Below are 21,669 nucleotides of genomic sequence, written 5' to 3' on the forward strand. Positions count from 1 at the left end.
GTTTTAAGAGAAAGGTGCACCCTACAGCTTACCCTTAACTTTGCAATGAAAAGGGATAGAGATTGACTTTTGTAAATGACAGCTAGGAAATAGATTGTAGCAAAAGCTCATTCTAACACTGAAGTGATCTAACAATTCTAGATTTTTTTCAGTGTCCAAAACAGCCCTATGTTGCAAGGAGCTCTGAAGCAAGAAAAACAGTGCCAAAGTGGTTGAGACCCACAAAACTATGCCCCATCCTGTCTAGGCATCATCCAAGGGTGCCTCGACTGCAATTTCCCCCAAATTATTTCCCCAAATTATTCCCCTATTAAAACACGTTTTTGAATAATCACAACAAAGGAAGAGGAAAGCAAACAGATACAAATCATGTAAAATTTCCCAAAAACAGAGCTTGTAAAGAAGTAAAGGCAGAGCAAAACATCTGTTCAGAAACAGCCAATGTCAACTGACAGACATATCAGGAACGTGGAACAAATCTCCCCCAAATTTATAAGTAGGACATCAGAAACTTCTGACATTCTGTATAAGTTTCTGTCATTCTTCTCTGAAGGAACACAGTTTGCACACATATATTTATTGCTCAAAACCAAAGATTTTCCAACAGTTGAGAAAAACCTTGTGAAACCAGGGGTGCACATTTGGTAAAGCCAAAAACAACAACAACAACGGCAGGAATACAAGGTAGGTGAAGAGCAGATACTGAAAAATGCCAAATTATTCTGGCATTTTTTCAGGTCACTTCAGTCCCACCACCATTTTAAAAGAGAGCCTCTGTACCCCTTCCTCTTCCCCTCACTCATCTGCTGACTGTCACTGCAGTCCATATGGACTTGGAGGCAGCATGCAGCAGAGAGCTGAACACTGGGCTGAATGCAGCTGAGTCCAGAGTTTAGCTCTGTGGCGGCGCCACTCCAAGATTCATGTGGATTTTGGAAGTGGCTTGGAATTTTTTAGAATCAGGTTTAATAGAGTCGATTTTTTTAAAAAAAAGCTGTGGAAAATAGGGTGTCAACTTTTTTTATGTTTAAAAAAATTCAAGGTTTTTGAAGCCCAAGCCTGAAAAATACTGAAAAAATGAAATGCCAGCAGAATGTGGAATTCTGCATATTCATCTGAGTAGCCAATTGTTGCCATGGAATAAAGGACTCAAGCATCATCAAAACATGTCCAAATAATTTAACTGCTCTGTTCTCTTCTGCATATATAGGGCTTCTAAATTAACTGTGGCCGTTTCCGCACGGCCTCCCTGTCGCCTCCACGCTGGCGAGAATTCCGCCGGCGTGGAGGCAAAGGCCGTTCGCATGCACGCATGCGGACGGCCTCAGCAGAGGCCGGCAAACGGCAGGCGGCTCCACACGGAGCCGCCTCTTCTTCGTTCGTCTTCACTCACCTTGTCCCGTCCGCTTAGCCTGCTGGCCGTTGAAGCCCCGCCCACGCTGCCCTCCGACCTCCAGGGGTTGGAGGACAGCGTGGGCGGGGCTTCGACGGCCAGCAGGCGATGACGGGGACAAGGTGAGTGGGACGGGGCAGGGAGACAGCGTGTTCCCGGCGGCGCGGTTCGCACCGCGCCGCCGGGAAGACACTTTCCCCCCAACAACAACCCTTTAAAGGGTTGTTGTTTAGGGCGGCCTGACTCCGCCCTGGGGGAGGGGGAGGGCAGTCAGGTCGGCGCTGCTGTGTTGCAGCAGCGCCGCCTGTGCGAACGGCGGCCTGGGGGTGGCGTTTTTACCGCCCCCAGGCCGTCATTTTTGGCCCATGCGGAAAGGGCCTGTTTCTTTTCTGCATTGTTTCACACTTCCAAGAATATTTTTAGTTCCTCCACCCTGTTCCTTTTTAAAAGCTCTCTCTAATGATGCGCCAAAACACACTACTATGGATTTCTTTCAGTATTTGTAGCCTTTTCAAACACTCAGTGTATTAATAAAAAAATTCGAGCAACTACTACCATAAAGTCAGCATAGAATATGAAAGTAATCCAGAGGTTTTGTGACTACATGACTTGGCAATAAATATTTGAAAAAAGACAGTTTGTCATGTGTGCACGCACACACAGCATCTTGATCTATATATTCCTTCAACATGTGGGAACTGTAATGGAGCTCCCACTCAGACAAGTCCTTCCTTATTCTATGTGCTGTCAATGATGGCAGTCCTGCTTTCATCTCCATTGTATATATAGTTCTATCCTCATCAAGGCAATGGAGAAGGAAGCCAGTGTTAGTCATTCAATGCTATGGTTTGTTTTTAATGCGGTAGCAAAATGCTTCGCCATCACTACTATGTGCACATTGATTAAAGTCATGTACTGAACTGGAACTCACTCATTGTTCTAAATCAATACTTTAGGTATTTAATCTATATCTTTAATCTATACTTTGTACCTGATGATGTTATTTTAGAGACCCTGGACCTTGTCAAAATCATGTGAGGGCATCGGTTTTCCACCATCACTGCCTCTACACCTAACATTGCTCTCTCTCAGATATTGCCTCTTTCTTGGCAGTTGAGGGAAGTGAGGACACTAGCTCTGTTAGATGAGAAAGAGATGTGTGTATATGAAGTTGAAGGGAAGTATCACCATCTACTGAAAAAATATTCCACATTTCATAATCAAGACAGATTGTTAAGGATCAAGAACAACTCACTTTAAATCACTTTAACTAGTGACTCACAGTGGCAAGTTTCTGGACATCCTCATCAGTTGCTCCCAGTGAGGCCAATCCAATCTCCTGGGAAAACTGGGCAAATTTAGGGTCAGCAAAGAGAGGCACATGTCCCAGGAGCTCGTGACACGTATCCCTGCCATGGAATTAAAATGAGAAATTATCACATGTCTAGAAGTATCACTGGGCAGAATGTTGTATATATAAAAAAAGAATCCATACTGAACTATTGTTTGCATGTATCTAAATGCTTGTATCTGTTCAAAGATTTATTTTTGTAAATAAAACTTTTATTAGATGCTGGAGAACAGCCTTTCCATTTGTCTTCTTTATAGTATTTCTGGCATGAATGATGCAATATCTGGCAGGGCGCCTCCATCACAAAGAAAAAGCTCCCACTGAATTTAATCCTTCTTGCTGTTCACCATTAAGTACAAAGCGCCTGTTGTCCCTATATCCAAGCATATATTCCTACAGCACTCTCAGTTGACTTTTTTGTAAATGTCATACTCTGGTCCCCATTATGTTTAGGTCCCCATCCGAATATACTAATAGATGCCCAAGTTATTTATGCCAAGCCATCCATTCTCATTCACAGAATCACAGCAATGCACTCAACGAATATCTTATACATGAATAAGGATGGCTAGTTAGGAAGGTGGCAGCAGTTTGCCAATCTGTCTATTTTCCGAGCTTATTTTCCTATCACAATGTAGAAATAGAAATCATAGGGCTCATGAATAGAGTTGAAGCCGTATAGAGTCAGCATTCATTTTCTATTTTGAATCCCCCCCCCTCCTGCTTCTTGTAAAAGACATCCTCTTGGGAATGGGGCCTCCTCCTTACCAGATGAACAATAATCTCAAGTCCTCCTGTAGCTGACAAGTTCATGTGTCAAGTTCTGCTTTACAATATCTTTTTTTTCTTTTTTGCTACTAACAGTTCTTCTAAAGAGTTTGTGAGAGCAATCTAGAGCAAAACACGATCACAATGCAAGCAGCACCTTGCTTGATTTCAGATGCTGACTTACTATAGCAGCCTTTTATTGTCATTGCTGCAAGTTGAGTAGTGGAGCCATGCTTTGCTGCAGACTCAATTTCCTGCCAGACCTTCTTTGGGATTTTTGGGAAGCTGTTTCATGATGAAGATACAAATGAGACAACTTGTGAATGGATTTCACGGAGCGTGCATTATATACTCCACAAAAGGTCCATATTCAGAACAGTCACAACACTTACACAGATGTCTCCTACGAGAGATACACTGCCAGGAAAACACACTTTAGAATTTTCTCTTGCATTTCTCATCTTGGACATATAATTGTGTTACTCATCATTCATTATTGCCCAAGTTGCTTCTGAATCTGCTACCCATGAATGAAATTGCCTTTAGAATCCTAGACCAGGTCTATAGCTGTGTGGGACCATAAAATAATCCCTATCTTAACACAGATAAAGGTACTGCCATAAACCCAGAGGTGCTACAAGACCCCTAAATGTCCACAGATGGCTACTTCAGAACACTGATTAACTATGGAATGGAGTCATCAAGGTGGCCCTTCATTGTGCCTTTGTGGATTATATGGTGGCTCACTTTAAAATGCCAAATGAAACACCACAATAACATCAAAACCAGTGAACTGTCTGGAGCAATATAGTTTCCAAGCATAATTTGTAAGACAGATTTTATAACAACATGGGGGGAGGGGCAGAATAGGTCAAGAAACTGCAGATGCTTAATGACTATTGTGTTTCTTTTGTTGAAGTAGTTATACAATTCCCTTTTGGTTTTCTTTCCTTTTTTAAAAAAAGGATAGCAAAGTAGGGCAAAGAGTACTGAAATTCACCAGTGAGGAACAAAGGGCTATTCCGCACAGTCCAAAAAGCATGTGATACTCACACTAAAAGTCCCAGTTTGGGCAAGGAGTCCCCACAACTTCAGTGCCCAACTCGGCTCCATCTCAGCTCTAGAGCACCCACTCCCACTCAGCCCGCGTTTTTCAAAATCTGGCAAGAAGATACACCTTTTTGAAAAATGCGGGCCAAGGCAGCATCGGTGTGGAGGCAGCAGAAAACCAATATGGTTTATTTTTCCTGACCTAGGAGGCATGCACCAATTACAGCACACTGGGCTGGGCACACAGCATGCAAAGGGGTTTTTGTGTGTGCTGGTCGTAGCTTCGTAGGCACGAACCTGCAAAGAGAAGGAGAGCTAGTGCTGAGTGTGCATGCCAATGAAGCTGCACAGCCAAAAAGTAAAAAAAAAATAGAACTTCTTAAGTTCCTATGAAGCTGCGCAGTCAAGCAGAGGGAAGGGACTGCGGGGCTGCGTTCCCACCCCAACACAACAGCCAATCAGAAAGAGCCACAGAGCAGATTGCAGGCTCGTGGGAATAGTTACAGTTTTTGATCCTGGGATTAACTTTGACCCCCTCAACAGACGCACGCTGCGGTGGGGAGGCAGAGACCGGGATGAAAAGGTGCTGTATTTTATGGAACTGGGGGTGAACAAGGTTTATTTTCCCAGTGAGGATTCACCCAAATATACATACACAAAAAACCCCCATACTAAAAAAACACATGAGGAATCTGAGTACCCCCACCCCGCTCCAAAATCAGAAGAAAACAACGTATTATTGGCTGGGGTTACATAGTATTTAAAATATTTTTACTGTTCAAAGTAGCTTTCAACATATTTAAACTGAGCGTCATAAAAATACATAAAGCTATGAACTTTAATCAATATTTATTTATTGTTGCATATTTATTTATTTATTTATTGTTGCATATTTATTTATTTATTGTTGCATTTTTATACCTTTTATATATTAAGCTAAACAAAAGCGAGCAGCAGAGAAAACTGGATAAATAGCAATAATTTAGTTCTTTTTATTTAAAAAACTCTTTATGAGAAAACCTAATGATTGTTCCATGAATTAGTATAAATCATACCGATATTGTATTGTCGAAGGCTTTCATGGCCAGAATCACTGGGGTGCTGTGTGGTTTCCGGGCTGTATGGCTGTGTTCTAGCAGCATTCTCTCCTGACGTTCCACCTGCATCTGTGGCTGGCAGATCCTCTGAAGATGCCAGCCACAGATGCAGGCGGAACGTCAGGAGATAATGCTGCTAGAACACAGCCATACAGCCCGGAAACCACACAGCACCCCATAACGATATTCTCAACCAAAAACTCTCAAGTCTTTAGCAGGAACCTAAATGCAAACAGGAAAAGGGGAGTTCCATAAACTCAGTGCCATGATATAGAAGATCTTGTCTCCTTAATTACCTCTCTCTAGATAGGAGCATTGAGAGGACTTACAACACACTCATTCTGCCAGAAGGATGGATCTCAATTTGGGCCTCAAAGGGGTGTAAATGCTGGCAGATATAATGACAAAACTACAGATCTTTACTTTCTGTCTTTACCATTGAAATTTTGGTCAAATATAATGCTAAAACGTAAAATATCTATTCTGGTTCATTATGATGACAAACAGCAATGCCAAGATTTGTATCCTTATTAGTTTCAGTGTGATGCCAAAAATCATAAACTTTAAAAATGAAAAAAAAAACTGACTGGTGACATTTCAACCCTGTCATATTTATAGTCTACTTCTTAAGTTTTTCCTTTCTAATTAATTTTAATAGCAGCACCCTTTTATGTGTTAACCATGGTTTCAGGAAAGAAATACCTATAGTTGATCTATATTATCAAAGGATGAATTTGAGTAGTGGAATTTGAATAGCAGATAGAAATTTAAATAGTGATTGCAAACATGCAACCAGGAAGCCACATATATAATACATTTCAAGAAAGATATCTTTTTAGGAGGGGGTTTGTTTTATCATATGCAAAGTATCACTTCTGCGACACTTTCTGTTGCACAGATAAAAGGCAAATGGTAGCAAGTGGAAACAAGGGATTTTCTTGATTAATAATTTAGGTATATGCATTTCATTCCAACAGACTTGGGCAAACTCTTTATTATAACCATGATGTAATATCTGCAAGTGCTAATATTCATCTTGTTGGCTGACACAGACCCTCCCACTATTTGGCTTCAAGCACAAAAGAGTTTATGATCCAAAGGGCAGATGTTCTCTTAACCAGATGTTTAATTTCCTCTTTTGTAGAGAAGTACCTGGAACATTAGCAGCACAAGAGTTGGTCCCCAACATCTCCAGGCCAACATGCCATTAACAATAGTGGCAGGAGAACAGCTGGATGGTATGGTGCACACTCAGAAGACTATGACAGTTTTTGCTGTACCTGGTTCATGAAACTTCCCCAGAATTGTGTTTCAAGTTAAACTGTGAATTTTGTTTATTTATTTCCTTTCCACCCTGCCTTTTTCCCCACTGGGAATTCTCGTCCCTTCCATTTTATCTTCACAACAACCCTGTGAGGTCAGTTAGGTTGAGAGTATGTGACTGATCTATGGTCATTCAGCAAGTTTCCATGGCAGAATGTGGATCAGGATCTTGTCCTGCAGCATCGCTAAACTAGTAGTATACTGTATTAACTGGAAAGTGGCTTTTTTCCACTCAGGGTCTCCATTAGGGAAGGGTTTGCTGCAGTGGCAGAGCACCAAGGGGGCCAGGGGTGCATCGTGCACCAGGCGCACGCCTGGGGTGTGGAAAATCACACCCCGGCCCCTCCCCCTTTTATCTGCGCCCCCCCACATCCCCCCCACGGCACCCCCCATGGCACACACACACACCACCACCCTTCCCACACTTACCTATGTTCCTTTTCTTTTTTAGTACTTTTTGAGGCTGAAAAAAGCGGCCTATTTACAGTTTAGACCAAAAACTGCCTGAGGAAATATAGTTCCCAGGAGACCTTGGGGGTCACAAGGTCTCCTGGGAAGTATAGTTTGTCAGGCAGTTTTTTCCCTGAACTGTGAAGAGGCCGCTTTTTTCAGCCTCAAAAAGTACTAGAAATAGAAAAAGAACGTGGGTAAGTGTGGAAAGGGGGCAGGGGTGCCTCAGGGGGGCCATGGGGGTGGAAAAAACACACTGGGCACTGGGCACAGTTTGGCCCAGCTATGCCTCTGAGGAGTGATTGAACCAATTACAGAATCTACAGATGGGTGTGCTTCGATGGTACCAGTACCCAAGAAAGATGATTCAGTGTGGCTCTGTGTAGACTTAAAACAACTGAACAAAGTTGTCAAATGTGAACATTTTATTCTTCCAAACATAGATGAGATCATTCCAAGATTAGCTGGTGCTCATGTATTTTTGCTACTGGATGCAGCACATGCATTTTGGCAGATTTGCCTGGAGTCTGAAAGTGCGGAACTAACCACTTTCATTGCTTCTTCTGGCTGCTATTTCTTCCACAGATTGCCATTTGAAATTTCCAAAGAGAGATAACTCACCTGTTACAGCATCTAGAAGGCGTATCCATTTATATGGATGACATTTTGTCCATGGCCTTACAGAAGAAGAGCATGATGCTTGACTAAACAAAGTCCTTCATATCTTACAGAAGGCAGGTCTGTGGAACAAAGCTAAATGTCTTTTTTCACCAGAAGTCTCTCATCTATCTAGGACATCACATCAATGAATATGATGTTAAGCCTGACTTGAAGAAAATAGAAGCAATCCTAGAAATGGATCTTCCCAATAACACTAGAGAACTTAAATGCTTTTAAGGCATGGTGCACTACCTAGGCAGGTTCTTGCCAAATTTGGAAGTCTTATATCATTTGAATGACCTGTTAAAGTCTAGTGTAGCCTGGCATTAGGATTCATATCAACTAGAGTCATTTGCAAAAGTAAAACAACTGTAAACCAACACACCTACACTAGTATACTATGATATCAATTGTCCTACTGTTGTCTGCGCTGATGCAAGTAGCTATGGTCTAGAATAGATGGAGTACTTCTTCAGGAGCATGATGGTGAAATGAAACCAGCTGCATTTTCTTCCAGAACCTTCACTGATGCAGAAACTTGATATGCTCAGATTGAGAAAGAATGTCTAGCAGCAGTTGGACTTGTGAACATTTTTCCAAAAATCTGTTTGGTTTGTCTCCCTTTCAACTCTTCAAAGACCACAAACCTCTAGTACCACTGATCAACTGCAAAGATTTGGACAAAGTTCCAATGAAATGCCAAAGGCTCCTTCTATGTTTGATGAAACTCTCAAGCAGAGTACCATTTAGGTCAAACCCTAGTTTTTGCTGATCCAATGTCACAGCATCCCCTGAAGACTATTATTGATGACTCTATCACACTTTCTGAAGAAGTTGCATGCTATGAAGTCACTTTGTGAGACTTAGTGCAATCTAGAACAGAGTTACTCCAGTCTAATCCCATTGACATCAATGGGTTTAGACTGGAGTGACTCTGCTGGATTGCACTGTCAAAGCCAATTTCAGAGTTTCTTCTTCATCAGCTACAAACTCTTATTTCTTCTGATACTGTAAGGAATTCCATAGACGCAGAAATAAAAGGCTTTGGGAATAAAAGTCCATTTATTAAGACATCTTAGAAAGCTCAAGTACACGCAGTGGCAGGAATGACACTTCCCGCCAGAAGCACAGGTTATAATACCAGTCACCCCATCCCCCCCTTCCTGCTTCCCATGGGAACAGAGGCTTCATCTCCCGCGCAGAGATAAAGTCTCCGCCGATGCATCTGGCCCATCGCCCGGGCTGTGGAATGCACTCAAGGTTACTTCACCATCAACACCATTGAATCCTTTACACTCTGCCTCCCCTAAAGAAGACCCCTTCCCCCCAGGTTTGTGCGGAAAGGCGCGGTGGAAAGCAGCAATAAGGGTGGGGGCTTCAATGTTTTCGGAATAAACCCATTGATTATACCCAGAGGAATATCCCACCCAAGAAACTAAATATTGCAAGCGTTTGCGATTAAAGCGAGAGTCCAGGATAAGCGCCAATTTTCAGTGAGTGCTTGTGACCGTCACTAACAGTCGGTGGGGGACTCTCCGGCGGGTCGTGCCACGAATCGGAAGCGGGAGCCTCCTTGAGCGAGCTGGCATGGAAGACAGGGTGATTGTCACTCAGAGAGCTGGGCAAATCTAAGCGGGCAGTGACATCATTAATCACTTTAGTAATCTGAAAAGGTCCCACAAATCTCTTTGCCAAGTTTGGAATATTTATGCACGTCTCTGAGATTTTTTGTAGATAAATACACCCAGGAGCCCACACGCAGAGGGAAATCTGAGCGGTGTTTATCCGCTTGCAGTTTTTGGGAGTCCTTTGCTTGTTGTGGCGGTCTGGACCGACTTCCATCCCTCGGCTAGGGATGAAATCCATTGTTGAAATTCTGGGGGGTCCAAAGCAGCTGCGGGTAGTTGTGGCAACGGCGGGAAGGAGCGACCAGACACAATTTCAAAGGGGGTTTTCTTTGTACTACTATGAACCGCATTGTTGTAGGCATATCTCCATAAACGGAATAAGCTCGCACCAATTGTCTTGGTGGTAGTTGGTGTAACAACGTAAATACTGCTCTAGGGTCCTGTTCGCCCTCTCCGTCTCCCCGTCACTTTGAACGTGGTAGGGCGGCGACGGCGGGCGGCCCCCAACAACCCTGCAAAAACGCTTTCCAGAACTTTGAGATGAATTGGGGGCCGCGGTCGGAGACCACCTTAACGGGCGGAATGGAGACGGTAAACATGTTGAATAAACAGCCGTACCAACTTAGGAGCGGAGGGGATGGAAGCACATGGAATAAAATGGGCTTGCTTAGAGAATAAGTCTACCACCACCCATAAAACCGTGATTGCCATGACTTTCGGGCAAATCTGTAATGAAATCCATGGAGATGACTTCCCAAGGGCGGGAAGTTACCGGGAGAGGTTTCAATAGTCCATGGGGCTTTCCCGGGATGGTTTTGGCTTCTGCACAAACCGAAAGCAGCCTTTAATGTATGCCTCAATGTCTTTTCGCATTGCGCATAGCCACCAGAACTGCCGGCGGGCTAAGTGCAGAGTTTTCAAAGCCAAAATGTCCAGCCGAATCGGCATCATCATGGCAAGCTTCAAGAACTTGCCTGCGGAGGGGGGGAGGCACGTACCAACATTCCCCCCTCCGCCAAACTCCATTCTCCAACCGCAATTGGGAGTCTCCTTCGGCCGCTGGAGGCTCATGCAGCCCCGCCTCCTCCAATTCCCGCAGGAAAGGAGAGACGAGACTGGGAATGGGGGGTGGAGGAGAAGTGGACGTTTGAGATCGGGTGACAGCCAACCCCAACTGGGAGGGGAAAGAACAGTGCGTGGAATGTCTCGTAAGGCAGCCCCACCCCCCTCCCCGGGTAGGCGCGAGAGCGCGTCAGCCAATTTGTTGGTCTTCCCAGGGAAAAAAATGGACTGTAAAAGAGAAACGAGAAAAGAAATTGCCCAACGAAGTTGTTTTGGCGGACATCTTGAGGGGTGGAAAGAGCTGCCAGGTTTTTATGATCCGGACTAAACTTGAAAGGGGTGCTTAGCCCCTCCAGCCAGTGGCGCCAAGTGGAGAGTGCTGCTTTGATGGCGCGGTCTCCTTGTCTCCCACAGTCCAGTTGAGTTCGGCACCAGAGAATTTTTTAGACAAATAAGCACACGGAACCAGTCTACCATCTTTATTTTTCTGCAACAGGGCTGCCCCAAGAGCTTTGTCCGAGGCGTCCACGTGAACCACAAACGGGAGATCCGGGTCAGGGTGCTTTAGGATAGGTTCGGTGGTAAACGCAGATTTTAACAGTTGAAAGGCTGTTTGACATTCCTCAGACCAGAAAAGGGGGGCCCCGGGCTTGGCGGACAGAGGATCTTTACCCTTAGTGCGTAAAAGGTCTGTGAGAGGGAGAGTCAGTTCAGCAAATTGGGGTATAAAATCACGATAGAAATTAGCAAAACCAAGAAACGACTGGAGTTCTTTGCGGTTGGTGGGGGCAGGCCATTGGAGGACTGCTTCAATTTTAGCAGGATCCATTGTTAAGCCCTCGGGCGAGATCCGGTAACCCAAATAGTCAATGGAGGTCTGATGAAAACAGCATTTGGAAAGTTTGGCAAAGAGAGAGTTGTCAAGCAAGCGTTTCAATACCTCTCGAACCAATATTTCATGCTCTTCTATAGTTTGCGAGTAAATTAAAACGTCATCTAAGTATACAACCACTCCCTTGTACAGTAAATCATGGAGAACTTCGTTGATAAGGGCCATGAAAGCTCCGGGGGCCCCACTTAACCCGAAAGGCATTATTAAATATTCAAACTGTCCAAACTTTGTGTTAAACGCAGTCAGGTGTTCATATCCTTCAGCAATTCTGACTCTGTAGTAAGCTTCTCTCAAGTCCAATTTAGTAAAAATGCGTCCTTTGCCGAGTGCATCTAAAAGGTCCTTGATCAAAGGCAAAGGATATTTATTGGACAGGGAGACTGCATTGAGACCTCGATAATCTGTGCAAAGCCGTAAAGTCCCATCTTTCTTTTTGACAAACAAAACGGGAGCAGCGTGTGTGTGTTTGGTAGCCCGCCGTATGAACCCGCGAGCAAGGTTCTTATCTAAGAAGGCACGAAGTTCCTTCTCCTCATTGGGACTCATGCGGTAGATTCTACCCTTGGGTAGTTGTGCCCCTGGTTGTATGACGATTTTACAGTCAGTGTCTCTGTGGGGTGGCAACTGATCGCATTCCTGCTCCTGAAAAACTCTGGCTAGATCCTGATATGCAGGTGGGATGCCAATAGAATCGGGAGCAATCACTGAGGAAGCCAGAGAGGGGGGTGTGTCAGGAGACGTTGGGTTTTCTTCCCAATTCATGTGTTCACCACAGGGAGGGTCAGTGAATTCTAGGATCCTTTCTTTCCAAATGAATTTTGGTTCATGTAACAATAACCAAGGCATGCCCAAAACTATGGAGTGTTTGGCCACTGGCGCCAAAATGAAACTAATTTTTCTCCCCAATGGTCGGGCGCAACGGAGGAGGACCGGCTGTGTTTTGTACTGGGCCGGTCCTTCGTTTCCGAGGGGCTGCCGTCCACTCGGGTGAATGGTATGGGCTTAGCCAGGGGAACTCGCTCTAGACCTAGCTCCCCTGCGACTTGGGGCCGCATTAAGCAGTGGGAGCAGCCGGAATCCACAAGGGCCGAGGCTATAATGCGAGTGTGTTTAGCGGGGTTGGCCAGAAATGCTTGAACAGTAATGGGAGCGCTGCCTTCACTCACCGCGTCAGGAGTCGGGCCCATGTCCATGGGGGCTGAAGAAAGGCAAACAGCTGCTTCCCTCCTCTGGGTCGCCTTCGGTCACCGCTTTAGACGAGCCAGTGGGAGGCGGCCCTGACCTCTGCGTGGTGGTTTGGCCGACGGAGTGCGCTGAGCTGGAGCGTTGGTTTTGTTTCTTGGGACAGTTGGCGGCTAGATGACCTGGCCCTCCGCAGTAAAGACACAACCCAAGTCGGCGACGGCGTTCAGAGGTGGTTTCGGTAGGAGCCGCTGGGCTTGATTTGGTGGACACAGTAGTGGTTTTAGGGCGTGGGCCCTCCTTGACGAAGCGTATTCCAAACGAGACGCCACTTGAGACCCCAACTGGATCCAATCTGCAATGGTAATGAGGAACCCGAATTAAAACACCGCTTTCATCGTAGTTTGCTGTCCACAGCATCCGAGAAGTATTCGCATTTCATGCGTTCAGGCCACTCAGGAGGAAGTCGAGCAGCCGCCGCACGAAATTCACGGACAAATTCTGCAAACGGGCGGTTGCCTTGCTGGATGGTTTTGATGGTGCGGATAGCTTCATTCTGGGCGCCTGGAACTTGAAAGCGCGGTCTTAAAGCTTGGAGGAATGCGGCACTGTACGAGAGTCCTCATCCTGCAAATCCAAAACTGTCACGAACCAGTCGGCTGCTGCCCCATCCAGGACTGAGCCGATGTCCCGTGATTTTTTCGCTGCTCAGACCGGTATAGATCATCATAGTCTTCCAAGTGGGCATTGAGTTGCAAGATGAAGTAGGGAAGTTTGGAAGCGGTCCCATCAAAACGGGCTGGTATCGGGGGGCGATAGTAGCCCCGTTCGACGGCTCTTGGCGCCTGCTGGGGAGGTGGTTGCGCGGGTTGAGCGGGTTGGGCAGGCAGCTGTTGTACGGGGGGAGCTGAATCGGGCGCTGGCGGTGCCGCTGGCGCTTGGGTGGCAGGACTCCAGGTACGTGGCCCCTGGCACCCGGCATGATCAGTAACAGCATAGACTCCAACTTGGGGCTTCCCGGTCTGCTGCCTCCTTAGTTCCCCCTCCAACGCAGCCAGATCCCTCTCCTTGCGAGTCAATGCATCCTGGTGCGCATGCAAAGCAGCTTTTTCTCGCTCCAATTTAGCCAGTTCGCCCCGTTTAAGGGCTTCAGTGAGCTCACTTTGCGTCGCGCAGAGCCTGAACGCTTCAGCGTTGTCGTTGTAAATCCAGTCTGGACTGTTCCAGGACTTTATCATGGACTGACCGATTCTGGGCATATTGTCGTTGGAGCGCGTCTTTGGCACGGTCCAACTTCGAAGCTGGACTTCTTTGCGTTGCTGTTCCCGGTCCCTCTGCAGGTTTTCGCCTCTTGCTGCAACTGTGCCCGCTCCTCCTCCCATAGCTGGCGCTTCACGGTTCCATGCCGCTTGGGCCTCTCGCAGTCGCCCCACTTCCTCATCCCAGTCCTCCCTCGATGGGAGAGGAAACCGGTCCGGCTGGGAATGCAGGCTTTCTTCGGACTCTTCGCCGCCTGGAAGCGAGGCATCGGAGACACCGGTGAAGCCGCCGCGAGCCACCGGGTGGCTCCCTCGAGGCACCTCAGGTGCGGTCGCTGGCCCGGGATTAGGGGTCCGATTGGGAAGCGGTACGGATACCCCTCCCAATGCCAGGTTTAGTCCCGGTGTCCTTTGGGCGGGCCGCCGCGCTGTGCCACGGTGGTTCTTTGGGAGCATCACCAAAATACGAGTCCAGGAATCGTTCAATGGATTCCTGGGTTGCCGCATGAAAGGTGGTCAAGCCCGTCTCCTCCATGACAGGTTGCATCTGAGGTTTGTAATCCACATGAAAACGGGTAGAGATCCGATCCACAGGCGCTCGATCCATAGACAGCGCCCCAAACGACTCATGGAAGTCGTCACGTCCCTCGTTCCAACGGAGTAAAGGAAGACTCGTGCTGATACGAGGACGGGAAAGAGCCACCAGCGAGGCCCGTTCTCCTGCTGGTTCCTCCAGATCCAGAAGGGAAAGGTCGGAGCCCTCTTTGAGAGACTACCGCATCTTCCCATAGTAAAATTCAACCTCTCCATCGCAAGACAAGAGGTCCACTGCACAGGAATATAGATGAATTAAGATTCCTGCCACAATGTAAGGAATTCCATAGACGCAGAAATAAAAGGCTTTGGGAATAAAAGTCCATTTATTAAGACATCTTAGAAAGCTCAAGTACACGCAGTGGCAGGAATGACACTTCCCGCCAGAAGCACAGGTTATAATACCAGTCACCCCATCCCCCCTTCCTGCTTCCCATGGGAACAGAGGCTTCATCTCCCGCGCAGAGATAAAGTCTCCGCCGATGCATCTGGCCCATCGCCCGGGCTGTGGAATGCACTCAAGGTTACTTCACCATCAACACCATTGAATCCTTTACAGATACAGAGTTGCATAAAGTCATGAACTATGTGTTCAAAACATGCACACTGTCCATCAAGTGAAGTTAGTCTTTATTTTGCAAAGTGAGGACATCTTATTGTGTCACATGGACCTGTTTTTTCATGGGGAGCATATTGTTATTCCCAGTGAGAAAAGCAGTACATGTTACATCAGTTTCACATTGGACATCAAGGCAACACGAAATGCAGAAAACATGCAACACTTTCTGTGAGGGGCCACAAATTAGTCAAGACCAATGGTGGAATTCAGCAGCAGAACTGGTTGTTAAAATAGTGCTTGTAAACAACCAGTTGTTAAATTATTTGAATCTGACCACCGGAACCAGTTGTTAAATTATTTGAATCCCACCATTGGTCAGGACCTTACTTCTTTCAAACAAAACTGATTTTTTTTCAGAGAACCAAATACTCCCAAGGGAAAGAATCTTTGTTGCTTACTCCTTTACCTTCCAGAATTGCCTCTTCAAAATGTAACTGTGCAGTAACTTGAATGAAAGAAAACCAGGGGAAAGGGTTGTTCTTCTGCATCATGAATGACATTTCACAACCATCAGGAAAAACACATTTTTAGCAGAAGCAAGTGGAATAAATGCAGCCAAAGAGACAATGAGAAAAAAACCCAAAACAATAGGGGAAAAGGAAAGATGCAGAATGATTTCACAGAAAATGTTTGACCACTGGAAAAATCTGTGATAAGCTGTGTATGCAGAAAAGACCTAACTATCAGAAGCATTTATATCTGGTTGTTTTGAGCTAAAAAAACCTCATAGACACAATTGCTCTTAAGCCACAAAACACAGTATCATTCAAACTTGAATAGATCCAAAGCGCAGGCAGCAAATCTTGCTCTGGTTTCCCCCACCCCCACCAATTACTGAAACAGTGCCTTTTGGTCACTCACAAAGCTTTTATGCACTTAAACAGCTTGCCTGGAGGCTGTTTGCTTCATAGAGGGTTTTCCCGCAGTTTTCAATTTACACAAGAGTTTGGGCCAGAGTACTCAGTTCTCAGGTCTATTCACCAAAGAGAAGCTGATCCATAACAACAGCTTTTATTTGCAAGGAAGGCACATCAGCATTAGCCAATGTACAAGAACTGAAATTGAAACCAAGAGTTCCACCCAGTAAGACCAAATTAAATCACACAGATAATAGAGAAGAGTTTTCTATTCTGTACAAATATACAAATAAATTTACAAGAGTCCTATTGTCTACACTATTGCATTTTTAAAAAGTTCTTTTCTTCTTATTAATGTACTCCTGCCAGTCCAACAGGAGCAAAATTTAAATCCTGCATGCCTTGTTGATTTCCTGCAAATTTCCCCCCTTTTTTCCTGGCATTTGATAGCTCAGTAGACTGATCCCTTGCTCCAGTATTAGACATGCAGGATTACAACACACTCCCATAAATAAAGCTCTTCTGAACATTGGAAAATGGTGGCCAGAAGAATGAGAAAAACTGATGTTGGGTATGCTGAGGAAGTCAAGAAGGACCAACAAAACCCAGATACGTACAAGCTGTAACAGGTCAAGAGGAGGGCAATCAAAATGGCAAAAGTTCTGGATTCTATGTCCTATGAGGAGAAGCTCAGGGAGCTAGGTATGTTTAATCTGGGGAAGAGACGGTTAAGGGCGACATGATAGTCATGCTTAAATATTTGAAAGGATGTCATGTTGAAGCAAGCTTATTTTCTGCTGCTCCAGAGACAAAAGCAAGGAGTAATGGATTCAAGGTACAGGAAAAGAGATTCCACCTAAACATTAGGAAGAACTTCCTGATGGTGAGAGTCAGTGGCATGTTTGCCTAGGGGACATGGGGTACCCCATATCCCCTAGTGGAGGCCACAAAAATTTCAGGTTCGTTTGTGTGTTTTTTGTATTTTTAGTGTTTTTTCAGTTTTCAGTCTGCAGGGGGGAGCAGTTTTTAGGCTAGCAACACCAAAGTTTCAGGGATTTTTCAGGAGTCTCTCCTGATGATATCATCCAAGTTAGGTGAGGTTTGGTTTAGGGGGTCCAAAGTTATTATTCTACTTGGTATAGTTTGATGTAAGTTGGATACTGCTATGTAATTTTACCTCATTTCATCTATTATGTTAACACTTATGCTTCAGTTTCTGTTTTCTGTTTAACCAGTCTACAAAAAAGCACAGAGGTAACATGCCCTCAAGTGGAAAAAGCAATAGTCAGAACTCTGTGTCAGCATGAGTTTTTAAAAAACATAACTGATAATTACTTTTTTACAAAAAGTCAACTTTCACCCATGAAAAATCTTTCATTGAAACACAAAACAATATCTATGGGACAAACATGAAACTGTATCTTATGTACATTCAGAATGAAGAATAACTATAAGAAAATCAATACAGGAATTGCCCACCTCATAAGTATTCCTGTAAAAATAGTAGTAAAATCTTCCTCTAATAAAATGGTTTTGAGGAGTTTGGCATCAACTAACGGAGAAATAAAAGAACTAACATGACATAATTGAGTGAAATTCATTCTTTTCAGAAAAAAATTCTCAATTAAGTGAACTAACATTTAAAAAGTTGTTTCCAGAACTGAAAGGTCAAAAAATTCAGCTAGGTTTCATTCAAAAACATGTTCCACAGATTTCACAGAAAATTTCTCTGGAGTGAGCTGTTTCTGACATTTATTGGGCTGCTGTTTTACAAGAAAAACTAAATTAGATCAAGTGATACTCACGGTTCTGGAGTGTAGAGGGGATCCGATCCATGTCGTATATATTGGGTACAGTGGAAAACTCTATAGGCAAGGCCTGCTAAGAAGTCTCGAGGTGACAAATATCCAGCAACTGGTCTCACTACAAAGCCAGACCTTTCTGAAGTGAAAGACAGACCAAAAGTGACTAAATATAAATAAGAAATGCAAGGTATATTTGTGCCAAACTATTATGTAAAAGAATCATATACAGCATCTGCATCAACTATAAATCTCCTAGCCATCAGTTCACTAGATTGCTAGCTAGAAAAAACAGTACTGAAATCACTATAAACAAGAAAACCTTGCAGGGCAATTTCATATAATTTGTGGAGATGTGGGCAAAAATAAAAGTTGAATTTAGTGTACCTATAATATGATCAGCATGTGAACACAGGAAACAAAGAACCCCATGCGATATATCATGTAAGTACATTCCAAAAAAATTATGTAATTGGCCATGATTCCCTGTTATGTTATACAAGGTAATTAAAAAACATAATTTCTTCATAATGTGTAAATTAGCTTACCCCTCCTCCATCTTTTTCAATGACTGACTTTTCCATTCCTATTCCAGGGACCTTATAAAACTTAGGCATGGTCAGTGGCAAGAGCCAAGGGGTTCTTGGCCTATTGTCTCTCAGCCTCTTTACAGACAAATCAGGCAGAGTCCAGGACTGATCTAACACATAGTCATTGGTTGGTTGCTTGTTATTGGTTTATTTATGCTGCTTTGGGACCATTTGATGACAGCAGTAGAGTAAAAATGCTTAAATAAATGGGCCAGCCATATTCTTTCAAGCTATCTCACAGAGAATAAAGAATGATAACTGAATGGGAAAATCCTTAGCATGCTCAAAGAAGAGTGGCTAATAAATACTACACTGAGGACAGTATACCGGGAAACAATTTAAAACCAGCTGTAGTATGTAGTCTTGAAATTATATATGCAGTTTTCATCTGTACATACAATATTCCTAATGATAGTTCTTTGCAAATACATGACATTTAAAGGGCGTAACTAGATACAACATTTTAAGCAAGGATACTGCCATCAGTTAGTAGCAGCACCCACACACACATTGCCCCTCCCCAGGTCACATCAACAAGGGAGAGGAAACAGAAGGAACCTCAGAGCTGCCAATGAGGACCTGGCAGGCAATGGTGTGTTTACGTTCAATTGCAGCAGCAGCACTTACAAATAATATGTTATTTATTTGGTTCATTTATACTCTACTATTCTTCTCAGTAGGGATCCAAAGTGACTTATAAAATTCTCCCCTTCTTCATTTTATCCTCACAAAGTCCCTGAGAGGTAGATTAGTCTAAGTGAATGTGACTGGCCAAAGGTCACCCAGCAAGCTTCCATGGCAGAGTGGGGATTCAAAGTTGGGTCTCCCAGATCCTAATTCAACACTCTTACCCACTATACCAGACTGGCACTCTTGTAAGGGTATTCATGTAAAAGATCACATCTGGTTGGGCCACATTACTATTATTAAATGTTTTTAACAAAGTATAATTTGATCAGTAGTATCTCTCTCCAGAGTTGCTCCAAACCTTCAGTGACTCTGAACAGCCTTGTACTTTCCCAGTCATTGCTGTTTAGTATAAAATTATCCAAACTTGGTTCTCTATCCTCCATCCCTAATTATTGCTGTTACCTTTGGTCTGCGAGAATACCTTTAAACCTTGAGTATTTTCTCTAGCTTCAAAAAAGGTGGGGGGAGGAATTCTACTTCTGCACCATTCCTCCAGGATTAAGAAAACAGAACAGGAAGACCCTTTGAAAGATATGACCAGGCTCAAAGAGCAGCAAGCCAATTAACACTAAGTGCTGGCAGTCATAAAAGCAGAAGCAAAAAAAGGCACAGGGAGCTGGGTCAGGTTAGCCTTTCAATCTACACACTATATTTTGTTTTCAATTGAAAATCTTCCTTGAGTGTTTGGGAGTATACTTTGCCATGACTTTGTTGCACTTACAGCAGGAGGGAAAAATACAATATTTTCCCCCAAAGTTAAACATTGTGCACTGTTAGAAATACAGCCTTTCAGAATCACTACAAAGGGAATCATTAATAAATCACTTGCAGCTGACACGCCTAGAGCATTCAGGGCACAGCGCAATGGAACAAGGAGCCTGCCAGTAGACTTGAACTAAGAGATCCAGGTAAGGGGGAGCAGTTTCTGACTTGTCATCTTGGGCTAGAAATTTCTTTACTTCAGGATTACCAATTAAAGCCCAGAAATGAGACAGGCTTCAGTGTGTTAGAAAAATGACAGCCTGCCAAAAATCTAGTTAATATAATTACCATTGACATAATAGTTCAGACCACTTGAATCCTAGGGGGAGCTGTGGTGCATTCTCTAGCATTCATAGAATCATAGAATCTATGGCTGTTTCTGCACAGCCAGTGGCAGCAGCTTCCAACCAGCTTAAATGAAGCTGGTGAAGCGTTGGGACCATTTGCACGGTCCTGTGCGGGCAGTCCCGACCCTGCCACTGCCCACAGGGGCGGCTCTGCTCGGAGTCATCCAGGGTGTGTGTGAGGGATTTACCTTGCCTTCCTGTGCAACTCCGGGCGGCTGGAAGGACACGCCCATGCTGCCCTCTGGCCCCCGGGGCCATCCGGAGCTGTACAGGCAGGCAAGGTAAGTTCCTCACACACACTGGAGGGACCAACAGCGGCACCCTCACGCCAGTGCGGTTTGCACTGCACCAGTGCGAAGACGGCGCTTTTGAAAAGCCTCGCTCAGGGAGCGAGGTTTGGAAGTGGCATCTTTGCGCCGCTTGGGTGGGCTCAGCACAGCGTTGCTGAGATGCATCCCTAGGGCGCTGTTTTCCACCCATGCAGAAACAGCCATAGAGTTGGAAGAGACCACAAGGGTCATCAAGTCCAACCCCCTGCAATGCAGGAACACACAATCAAAGCACTCCCGACATATGCTCATACCGCCTCTGTTTAAAAACCTCCGAAGAAGGAGACTCCACCACTCTCCAAGGCAGTGAATTCCACTGTCGACCAGTCTGACGGTCAGGAAGTTCTTCCTAATGTTTAGGTGCAATCTCTTTTCCTGCACCTTGAATCCATTACTCTGTGTCCTAGTCTCTGAGGCAGCAGAAAACAAGCTTGCTCCCTCTTTGACATGACATCCCTTCAAATATTTAAACATGGCTATCATGTCACCCTTAACTTATGCTTCTCCAGACTAAACATCCCCAGCTCCCTAAGCCTCTCTTCATAGGGCATGGACTCCAGACCCTTTACCATTTTGGTTGCCCTCCTCTGGACCCGCTCCAGCTGGTCAATATCCCGCCCAAACTGCGGTGCCCAGAACTGTACACAATATTCCAGGTGAGGTCTAACCAATGCAGAATAGAGAGGTACAATTACATCCCTCGATCTTGACACTATACTCCTATTGATACAACCTAGAATCGCATTAGCTTTCTTGGCTGCCACATCACACTGCTGACTCATATTTAGTTTATGGTCTACTAAGAATCCCAGATCCCTTTCGCATGTAGTGTTGTCAAGCCAGGTGTCACCCATCCTATATCTGTGCATTTCATTTTTTCTGCCTAACTGTAGTATCTTACATTTATCTCTGTTAAAACTCATTTTGTTTGTTTTGGTCCAGCTGTCTAATCTGTCTAGCTCAT

The 21,669-nt window shown here is 44.7% G+C and overlaps 1 protein-coding gene across 1 annotated transcript in view; it reads right to left on the bottom strand.

Moving 5' to 3' along the window:
• Positions 1–21,669, bottom strand: part of TPH2 (tryptophan hydroxylase 2) — a 79,979-nt gene that overhangs the window by 27,356 nt on the left and 30,954 nt on the right. Inside the window, exons 7-8 of the mRNA XM_048502520.1 lie at positions 17,991–18,126; positions 2,676–2,802 (exon numbers count right to left, since the gene is read on the bottom strand). Of these exons, the coding sequence (XP_048358477.1) occupies positions 2,676–2,802; positions 17,991–18,126 (263 nt within the window). The remainder of the gene's footprint in view (positions 1–2,675; positions 2,803–17,990; positions 18,127–21,669) is intronic.

This window comes from Sphaerodactylus townsendi, linkage group LG06, assembly GCF_021028975.2.
Source record: "Sphaerodactylus townsendi isolate TG3544 linkage group LG06, MPM_Stown_v2.3, whole genome shotgun sequence".
Taxonomy (NCBI): domain Eukaryota; kingdom Metazoa; phylum Chordata; class Lepidosauria; order Squamata; family Sphaerodactylidae; genus Sphaerodactylus; species Sphaerodactylus townsendi.